Here is an 11,073-nt window from a genome sequence, read left to right on the forward strand (position 1 = left end):
TTTTCAGTACAAATCGGCAATTTCATACTTTAACCCCTATTATTAATTAAATAAATTTATTATTATTATTTTACTTTTTTTTGTTTTAATTTGAATAACAATCTCCATAAATTATTTTTCTAAATTCCTATTTTCCCTAATTGTTAACTCTATTACCATTATTTCAAAACCACGCAATCGATTTTTATGCTAATGAGACCATCTTAAAGCTAAAGTTTCAGGCTATCAGAAAATAAGACATTTTTATTAATTGACTGGGTAGTTTTTGATAAAAACTAGTTTATATGCAGGTGTAGGGTCTGAGTCGGTTTGGTTGCTCGCGAGTGTATAAGTAGAGTGATCTAGAGAAAAACTTCAGCATAGCTGAGAAACTTTAATAGTTTATAAGAGTAGCTGAAAAGTTTGTTAATACAACCTAGCTACTCACCCTAAAATCTTTACAAGTTTGGTAAACTATCTAAATAACAAAACATAACCTATCGATATAGAAAATGCAATTACGGTCGTTAGAAATCCATCAGTGTTTAAAATAATTGCAATAGGGAGGAATTTCTATGAAGGTGTGATTAATGTGTTATACACTTATAGTAGACAGCAGGAACTTGATGCAATCAACACAGGGCTATAATTAGATACTTATCAATAGCACAAACAAACAGTCAATATAATAAGGCTACAGTTCAGCATTATTACATGATTTTTCCTTATAAGGCTAAATAATGAAAGTGGTTCTAGTTGGCAAGTTTTTAAACTCTTGTAAATATTAATGTCAAGTACTTTGCCAAACCTTGAGCAGGCACAAGGCAATCCAGAAAGAGAAATGTCATCATGATATAGGGAAGTACCATAGTTTAAATTGATATGCATACGAGCAAAGCTTGTAAGCTGTGTTATAGTGGCGGACAAAAGCACGACAAAGCGACCAAGGCGAGCCGCTTTAAGGAAACACATCGCGGACACTCAAGGTGCTTCCTGCATGTCCGGAAACAGAAGGTCACCACATGCATAGAATGTACGCCTGACGACCGGTCTCCGCGAATAAGAAAAGTGAAGGTCTCCTATCTCATACGACGACATCTGTCACACGAAACCAAAACAAATATGTACATCATACACTTGCAAGACTTCGACCTGCATCTAGGCCAAGGCAAAAGGGCACCCCAACATAAATTAGTCGTTAAACTCACCTTTGCAAGCAGAAATCAAATAATATCCTTCTTTTGTAACGTCACTAAAATCCAAATGCACGACTGGTCTAGTATGGCCACCACACGTGAGAGGAACTTGCTTGAAAGTAGTCATTTTGTGTGTATAATTTTGTATATTGTACTTTTAGAAAATAAAACTAAATACCTTTGTTTTAACTAAAATTAACCTAATGAGTCTGATCGTACTGAATGTTGACAATCGACTGACGGAAAGCGCAAGAAGGTGTTGCAATATTTTCTGTTACTTTTTACCTACCTACCCAGCATAATGAAAATTAACATGTCCTCTCTAGGCTACAGTAAAGATACTTCTAGTCAATACATTAGGTAAACATTTTATTTTGTGAGTAGATGGAGCCTCAGTTAAAAGTATTTTAATAATAGCCCCAAAGCAAGTTTTTGTTGATATTAATTAGCGTGTTATCTAAACATTGCAAATTGCATTTATAAAAAGGGGAGTCTTTATGGTCACACTTTTTCAGTGTTACAAGACGCATTACATTTCGACGCTTGTAGGTATTTATATAGTATGTACTTGTTATTTAGAAAAGTTGAAACTTTCTAGATTTCCATTTAATACATAAAATTTGAGTTGTGATGTTTTGTCTTAAAAAAATATTTTAAATCGCTCTCCTGTAATATTTTCCAAATGCACCCTAGACGTAACACCTTTCCAAGGTCGAAATCTAGCATTTACGAATTATTAATAACATTTATTTATTTATTTAAGGAAACAACCAGTCGTCAGCAAACAGGTAATAAATCAAAATTGATACACATACAGACCTAGAGTTACCATTAAAAAAACTAAAATAAGATAATGAGCGTAACAACATCACAAGCAAAAAAGAAGAAGAATATTATAAAAAATAAGAAAAATTAAAAACTTTAATAATTAATGATACTTATTTACATGTACAAGTATACTAAAAAAACAATAATAGGAATAAAATAAACTAAAATATTTTATACTAAATAATTTTATCACTTCAATTGTTGTTAAAATAAAGCTTCTCTTACCCTTACCCTATAACCTTGTGGAGAAATCCCAAATATGTCTACATGACTTCAATTTTCACTATAAAAACCCCATGAGCGTCTAAAGAAACCATTTCTGTGGGAGTTTGTCCTACAAAGTTTACACCAGAAAGTAGCTTTAGAGCGCAAGGTGATGCGAGTGGGAACTTTAAGGCCAATTTTTCGTAAAAGATCCGGCGAATCGATGTAATTATTTAATAATTTGTACAAGAAAAACGAATCATTAAAGTTTCTCCTATTGTGTAAGAAAGGATAATAATTAACGTACTCTACACCAGTCCGATAACAAAGGTTCTTGATAAACTTTTTCTGCACTTTTTCTAAAGCATCAACATGTACTTTATAATAAGGGTTCCAAACTACACTTTCGAATTCTAAGATACTTCTCACAAACAATGAAAGTCCTTAAAAAAAGTAAATTTGTCTCAACACTACGACCACGAAAAAAGCCATGTTGCTGTGGGAAGATATGACGCGAAAAAACAGCTGATAAATAAAGAGTTACAATTTTATCTAAAATCTTACCGAATACACAAAGCTTTGATATAGGTCTGTAATTCCTAACATCATGTTTCGAGCCAGACTTATAAATTGGGGTAACCAAGGCTTGTTTCCATAAATTAAGTCCCGCTGTAATCCCGATTCCATAGGTCATGGTTTGGGGAATTTAATTTGTAGGGAATTTAGATTTGATAAAATTCCATAATAATTTGAGAGGAACTTGCATTCTGGTAATAAAAGTTTAATGTTATAGTATTGTTGTAATTTTGATTCGCTTAAACATAGGCATACAATATTCGCTTATAGCAAGCTTGACACAGTTAGTCCAAAGACTAACGATATCTATGTGCAACTAACGTCTTTGGAACGTGTTATTAAAAGCATCAATAGATGTATTTAAATCTTAAGAGTCAAGCTTGTCGTGCTTTTTTCCCTGTATTGGTGTAGAATTGTTTTTATTTTTTTGGGATTTAGATATATTCGCCTTAGCTTTTCGGTTAAAAAAAAGTAAAATTGTATATTTGTAATTTTCGACTCGAGGGCATTGACAACACTGTACTTGTTACGTTACATCACATATACAAGATTTAGTGGCTCACAAGAGCCAAGTACCCAGAGCCGTAAAAACCAATATTTAAAAAATACACGATTCATTATTCACAACCATAGATTTAACTCGAGAGCATTTTTCACACTTAAATTAGTCTATGGCGAATAGTATCATGGTTTGTGATTCGCTCTGGACCTTTTGGAGGGAAAAGTGTCGTTTTTATTTTGACTTTCAATTATTTTGTGAAATCTACACACATCAAAAGTGTCTAGGGATCAAGTTTATTTGTATGGAATCAAGTGAATATTTTTGAAATAAAAATTATTTAAGCAATATTTACCAAATCCAGTCTTCCAGGACGACTTCTTACTTTAATGCTTATGTTTATTTAACCGCTTACCCCTATATTTAATTAAAATAAACTAAAATTGATGTTTTTGCGAATTGTGGGAAAAAACTCAAATTAACGGCGTCAATTAAATGACAAAAAAATGGCGAAAATGATGATTTTGCTCATTTTTATTGTAAAGATAAGAAAATTAATAATCTTTATTTCCACCATTAACACGAATCACACAATTACAGCGATTTGGCATGCTTAAGATGAGTTCATCAAAATCACTTTGAGGAATGGCCGCCCATGTGTTTTGTAACAAGTCAAAATATTGTTGTAGAGTATGTACGGTATGCATACTCGGCACAGCTCTTCTTTGAAGCATATCCCATGCGTGCTCAATTGGATTGAGGTCTGGCGATTGAGCAGGCCACGGCAGAACGTTGATACGAGCTTCGGCAAGAATGCGTGTTACGACTCTAGCCGTGTGTGGACGTGCGTTGTCATGCATTAGTTGAAATGAATCACCCAACTGGCCTCGCAAAGGGATAATAACATCTGAAACAATCCTCTCTGCGTAAACTTGAGCATTGAGGTTACCCCTGATCCAAATGAGATCGGTTCTTCCGCCGATCCAAATACCGGCCCATATCATTATTGTTCCCCCACCATATGGATGAACTTCCAACGTTCATGACGTCCAGATGTTCTCCAAACTCGAGTACGTCTTGTATCCGGTCTCATACCGAAGCGGGATTCATCCGAAAAGCACACATAGCGCCAGTCTTCTTCCTCCCAGTTTCTGTGTTCGCGAGCCCATCGTAAACGGGTCCTGCGATTGCAGGGTGCAATAGGTGGAACTCGGAGAGGCCTACGGGATCGCAAACCCACTTCACGTAAACGATTTCGGATTGTTTGATCGCTTATTAGCAAGCCTGAGGAGCTGTGGAGCCTCGTAACCAACATCATGGCGGTCATGGTACGATTCCGTCGAGCAGTATTTTGGATATACCGGTCCTGTCTGCGAGTCGTGATGCGAGATCGTCCTCCATGTCGCTCGGCCACGCTGCCCGTCATGTGATAGCGCGTCCAGAGGCGACTTATGACGCTCTGTGTAGTGTTAAGAGTGAAAGCCACAGCACGTTACCTGGAACCAGCTTCCAACATTCCGACGGCTCGCATCATCACTTCTCGGGTTAAATGATGTCGTCTCTCCATAATAACGTAAATTGTTTCGGTTCCGATGCAGATATTGTAATGATTTTGTCAAAACGCTATAACTCAGTTTTATATAAAACCACATTAACAATCGATTTTCTTCTTATTATCGAATTTTAAACAATATTCCTTATTTAAATGTTAAAACTCACTAAAAAGTATCTATAGCGATACAAAAAAAGTTAATATAATTAACCCTAATTGCAGCAATACTCTTAAACGTACTTGATCCCTAGACACTTTTGATGTGTGTAGTTTAAAGTGGAATAGGATAGTGCTATTGTGCCTTAATCGAAGATTAAAACGCGAAATTATACGAATCTCGAACTAAAATACCCGTATCGGCCCGTTTTAAGGAATCCCCAGTCAATCCAAGCACGCTGCCTCAAATTGCCTATCCTCTTTGTGGCGGCCATAATTTACAGAAACATAATTAAACTTCATGTTTAGGCTGATGGCTTTGCCAAAGCCTTAATAAATTAAAAAAAAAAATGATCACAGCTGACGTGTTAATAATCTGCAATATTGTTGACGTTTTTGTTTTTGGTTGCGTGTAGTTCATAGTGAATTTGAGTAAATTATTTCAAAGAAAATGGAATTCTTCAAGTCAATTCCAACACACATAGACTATGTCGGGCAAGCTAAAGCTGAGAAATTGTACAGAGCAATCATTACATTGTTCAGCATTGTTGGATTTATTTGGGGTTATATAGTTCAACAATTTTCACAATCTGTATACATCTTGGGCGCCGGCTTCCTGCTGGCAGCAATTCTGACGGTTCCACCGTGGCCAATGTACCGCCGCAACCCACTGAACTGGCAGAATCCGAGAAATACCGAAGAAAAATCAACGTCGAGCAAGAAAGGAAAAAAATAACTAACTTAAAATTCCATTTATTCAACGTATTTATGTGTACTACGCATTTCTCAAATAAATAGCATTTAAGGTTTATATTCTTTTATTAATTGAAATTGCTATGTCAAATATTGTTCAATGTGCTTACAAAATATTCTACAGTGTTGATATGGTTATGTTGCTCATCAGTAGAATCTAGGCTATTTGTAATTGGCAACTAACTAGTACAAGATTTTTACATAAATATTTAAAAAACAGTGCACTTCTTTTGTGCAATGCTAATTATCTTAGTTGTTCAGGTAGGTACTGTAAAATTCTTAGGACTGAATACATTTCAATGCTACATTCTCAAACTCGTATCTTATAAAGAGTGATTATTCAGGAGTTGGCAAAACTTTCTATTTATTTTAAATTTCTTATCAAGAAGATAAGAAAAGGTAAAAGCCAGTATGTGAATATGAAGGAAATGTGATGTGAAATCAACCTGCAAATTTTGTATATACAATCCATTTTTTGCATTTCAGTAACTTTGTGCTTTAAGATACGAGTTTGAGAAAGTAAGGTTATGAAGCTTAACAAAAAGCAGCAGCAGCATGACCGCATGTTTTCTATTTCATTTAAACATTGAGAAAAAGAAAACACAAGCAGCTACTCACTAATTGAGTATGATTATGATGTACTAAGCTTGCTTAAGTACGTCAATCAGGATCTAAGGATTGAGTGAGTACACTATGGAACAATTACAAGATATGCTAAACATCCCAGTAATAAAAGCTCTTGTGCTAATCATTCAAATTTCAAAATGACTCATTTTTATTATAGCAGGTATAAATATGCAACACCCTTATCATACATAGGCTACTTAAGGTATCCTACTGAACATATTTCTAGATAACAGAATTTTTCTCCTTCAGGATATAAGAAAGAATTAGAAATTCCTAAATGATGACATTTATATCAAGACTTTACATTATTGTACCATTTGATTTATAAAATACAACTATCCTTTGTTCAAAGCACTACAATGATCAAATATAATTTTCTTCATGAGTGTTTACATTAACTAAAAAAAAATATGGTATCATAATGAACAACAGGATAGGGTAGTGCAGTTGCAAATGTCAATACATCTTGCATTCTTATTGAAATATGGCTTGAGACGTTACTCTGATCCATTTGACCACTTTTCACAGTTGTTTATTTGTTTGGCATATTTTGCCAAAGATCCCGGAAATGAAAGATCTTTCCGGAAGTGTAAGAGTGCTCCATAGCACTTTGGGCTAAGTGTATCATATTGTAATGTTCACAGTAATTCTAAAGGATTATAATTCCCATTTATAACATCCATATGTTATACATGGGAATTATAATCCTATTTTTACGAGAATAGTATGACTACTGTCATGAAATATTGTTACAGTATTTAGTTTATCTAAAAGTTTTAATAAGTGCTTGTGTTTATTTACACCATAATATAAATGAGAGAAGAGAAGATGCTATTTAGGCAACTACTGCCTATTGTAAAGATTAGATCCATTGGTACTAACATTACAGTACCAGTATACAAACAAGACATATACAGATTTACGTGTTTTACATAGTTACCATAATAGCTATGTAAAAATAAAATTAATTAACTATTAAAAATCCACTGAGCAAGGACTGCTTAATCTCTTTACCTCTATTCGGCTTTTAGGTTTTGGTTAGTCCTTATACTTCTATTTGCAATTCACCTATTACAATTACTTAATTCTCTTTAAGGCCTTTGCTACAATTATGTTATGCTAAGCTTTCATCACCTTAACACATCCACATCTGAGCAGAACAGGAACTATGAAAATGAATCTCTTCAATTATGAAATCGCATCAGTTTCAAACTTAAATTTTTCTGTAAGCCTTTTGAACATGCTGTATATTCTGTTTTCGTTGCATTCACAATCGTCATTCGATGCACTAGTTTGTGCTTCACTGTTCTGCGTTTCGTCATTCTCACTAGGTGCTTCAGTCTTATTAGATTTACTGGATACATTTTCTTTGTGATTTTTACTTGTTTCATTCGTAGTTTCATCTCGATCGTCATTTGTTTCGTCTTGCTGAACTTCTTCTGCATCGTTTACTTTCGAGGTTTCTCGTTTATCGAATAACTGTTGTATGATGATAATTGTGAACATGCATGTTACACAATAATTGACTATTGCGAGGGAGAATGGACCTAGTATTAGAATTGCAACTGCCATTGTAAATAGTAGGGCTGCTACTGCATCGTAGTGTCGTCTAAAAGAAAGTAAGGTATTAGGATGAAAATATGAACAAATTAAAATATAATAACTTACATAATATCAATTTGGAAAATAATCTGCTGCAAGAACAATAATTTGTTACAAATGTTAATTTTGAAGTATAAGGGCGCGTTCAAATTAGCCGCTGTTAGCCGCGCTGCAGCCGCGCTGCAGCCGCGCGGCGGCCGCGCGACGACCGCGCGATTGTCACTTCATACAATTTCTAGAACCGCTGCAACCGCGCGGCTGCTGCGCGACAGACGCGCTGCAGCCACGCTCGGTTTCATTACGGTTAGTGAGGTGTACATGTTAATTTTTCAAATTAACTATGATGGACGAAAATCCAGTTCAAGAATTTATAATGAATGCAGAACAACACCTTGCAATATGGGATATTCTAATCGACTGGAAAAAAAGGCATGGGAAAGTTTATGTCTAAAATTGACAATTTTGAAACTAAAACTACAAATGAAAAAAACAACAGGTTGTGAGTAATTTTTATTCTATACGTGAAGAGTGTGCCACAAGAACTCTCCAGCCTATACTATAATATATAATCCCTAACTATATACCTTTTGGTTCTGAATACAAGTGTGAAGAATGGTGTGAAACAAACGTAAAAATCCCATAAAAACCTGTAAACAAGGCGAAAACTATTTACAAATATTTGTCATAAATCGAGGTTGGTAACTATTTAATGGTAATATTAATTTTGATTATTTTTACAAAATAAAGGTAACGAACGGATTCTAAAGGTGCTTACGACATTGTCGATCAACAACGAGAATTATAGACGCTTCGAGTTATTTGGAAGTGCTCATTGAGAATGTGGCATTAATTTGTAAATCCAAGATGGTTGCCAAGAATTTTCAAAAATTCATTTTTGGTAATCCTTATGGAAATGGCATTTATATCTGAATACATGATGGCTGACACGACTTTACGCATTTCTAAATGCAAGATGGCGGACACGATTTCTCAAATAATGGCAAATTGGGTATCGTTTTCGACATATTTAAGGGACATTACGAATATAGCACTTATTTGTAAATCCAAGATGGCGGACTAGATTTATCAAAAAAATGCAATATGGGTATCCTTTTCGAGCTATTTGGGGATGCTCATTATGAATATGGCACTCATTTCTAAATGGATATCCTTTTTTTAGATTTACAAATACGTGCTATATTCGTAATGAGCACCCCCAAATACCTCGAAAACGATATCCAACTTGCCATTATTAGAAAAATTGTGCCCGCTATCTTAAATTTAGAAATGAGTGCCATATTCGTAATGAGCACCCCCAAATATCTCAAAAACGATACCCAACTTGCCATTATTTGAGAAATCGTGCCCGCCATCTTGCATTTAGAAAAGTCGTGTTAGCCATCATGTATTCAGATATAAATGCCATTCCCCATAAGGATTACCAAAAATAAATTTTTGAAAATTCTTGGCAACCATCATGGATTTAGAAATTAATGCCACTTTCTCAATAAGCACTCCCAAACAACTCGAAAACGTCTATGATTCCGTTGTCGATCGACAATGTCGATTATACGTTGTTTATTATATTAATACGTTCTGGTATTCTTTTTATTTTTTTTCTTCAGTTTTAACAAAATAAGTGAAAGTAACGTTTGTTCGTCAGAATTCATCGTGTAACTGAGTCGAAAGATAAAACATCACTAAAAATTTGGTCGCACTTCAGCGGCGCGACAGTCCATTTGATATTAAGTAGTACATTTATGTTATAAATACTATGTTATAGAAATTTTCATCGTATATTAATCGGCCGCTTTTAAAAATACCCTAAGGCTAGAACAGGTGCCAGATTGACGAATTAGGCTCTTTTAAAATTAAATTCCCAATAATAATAGTCCAATAATCACAAAAAAAATATGATTGCTAGTAGTCCTAATAATAGGGGTTAAAGTATGAAATTGCCGATTTGTACTGAAAATCTAAATTGTTTATTTTTTAAATATTTAACAAATTTATTTAATCAAAATAGTTGCCATTATTATCTATACATTGCTGCCATCTAATGGGAAGGTTATTAATGCCTTTGCGATAGAACTCCGACGATCTAGACTGCACAAACTGTGTGAAAGCATTTTGTACTGCCTCCTGGGAAGAAAACTTCTTGTCACGTAGATAATTGTCCAAATCACGAAAAAAATGGTAGTCCGTTGGAGCAAGGTCTGGTGAATACGGAGGATGACGAATGGTTTCTAACTGCAGTTCCTGAAGGGTCAAAATGGTTTCTCGTGCTGTGTGAGGTCTCGCGTTGTCGTGGAGCAATAATGGTGAAGATCGATTCATGAGTCGGGGCTGTTTTACTGCTAGTTTTGTCAACATGGTTCGGAGTTCGGCACAATAGACATCTGCCGTTATTGCTTGACCAGATCGGAGAAAACTATAGTGAATAACACCATGCTGAGACCACCAAACAGTTACCATTACCTTTTTATTGGTAAGGTGCGTTGGGGTAAGTTCGTATGCGGGGTAAGATCGTATAAATCAAATTATTACCAAATCTTACGTTATTTCATAGAACTGGCAACACAATATAGAACGCCATTTTGGTTAGCCCCACCTTCATTCCGCGTCAGTCAGTTCACTTGTTCGCGCGCGTGTTATGGACTGTGAGGATAAAATATACGATTTTTCGTGTTTTTCGAAGATCCGGCCTTACCCCTGTCAACTTTATTATGGTATCTTGGTGAGTAATTGGCCTCTTTTTATAAGTTTTTAAGCATTTCGATATTATACGTTAAGTGATTGTTAGATTAGATTGTTTAAATCTTACTATAGACGCCTGTAGGGTGAGATCTGATCTTACCCCCATGAGAATAAGATCGGATGAAATCCATTTTTTAGAATCCGGTCTTTCCCTTGCAAAGGAAAGGAAAGTGGTTCTCAAAATTTTTATCCGACTAGACTAGGATCTTTAGGTGCGTGGCTTTGTTGCAATTTTCTCGAAAATTGCTGGACTGATTTTATAATTCGTACACCTGTACAAATTAATATTTATCATAAATATATATATATATATATATATATATATATATATATATATATATATA

The 11,073-nt window shown here is 34.8% G+C and overlaps 3 protein-coding genes across 3 annotated transcripts in view; 1 reads left to right on the plus strand and 2 right to left on the minus strand.

The window, feature by feature from the left end:
• LOC113228592 (serine-threonine kinase receptor-associated protein) overlaps nt 1–1,394 on the minus strand; it is a 21,581-nt gene extending 20,187 nt beyond the window's left edge. Inside the window, exon 1 of the mRNA XM_026461948.1 lies at nt 1,188–1,394. Within this exon, the coding sequence (XP_026317733.1) occupies nt 1,188–1,302 (115 nt within the window). The 5' untranslated portion in view covers nt 1,303–1,394. The remainder of the gene's footprint in view (nt 1–1,187) is intronic.
• Nucleotides 1,395–5,352: 3,958 nt separating this feature from the next.
• LOC113228404 (signal peptidase complex subunit 1) lies at nt 5,353–5,799 on the plus strand. Its single transcript, XM_026461691.1, has one exon. The coding sequence runs from the start codon at nt 5,442–5,444 to the stop codon at nt 5,724–5,726; it is 285 nt and encodes a 94-aa protein (XP_026317476.1). The 5' UTR covers nt 5,353–5,441; the 3' UTR covers nt 5,727–5,799.
• A 347-nt stretch (nt 5,800–6,146) lies between these two features.
• LOC113228403 (GPI inositol-deacylase) overlaps nt 6,147–11,073 on the minus strand; it is a 45,145-nt gene continuing 40,218 nt past the window's right edge. Inside the window, exon 17 of the mRNA XM_026461690.1 lies at nt 6,147–7,979. Within this exon, the coding sequence (XP_026317475.1) occupies nt 7,559–7,979 (421 nt within the window). The 3' untranslated portion in view covers nt 6,147–7,558. The remainder of the gene's footprint in view (nt 7,980–11,073) is intronic.

This window comes from Hyposmocoma kahamanoa, unplaced genomic scaffold, assembly GCF_003589595.1.
Source record: "Hyposmocoma kahamanoa isolate Upper Pololo Valley unplaced genomic scaffold, ASM358959v1 232, whole genome shotgun sequence".
NCBI classification, from domain to species: domain Eukaryota; kingdom Metazoa; phylum Arthropoda; class Insecta; order Lepidoptera; family Cosmopterigidae; genus Hyposmocoma; species Hyposmocoma kahamanoa.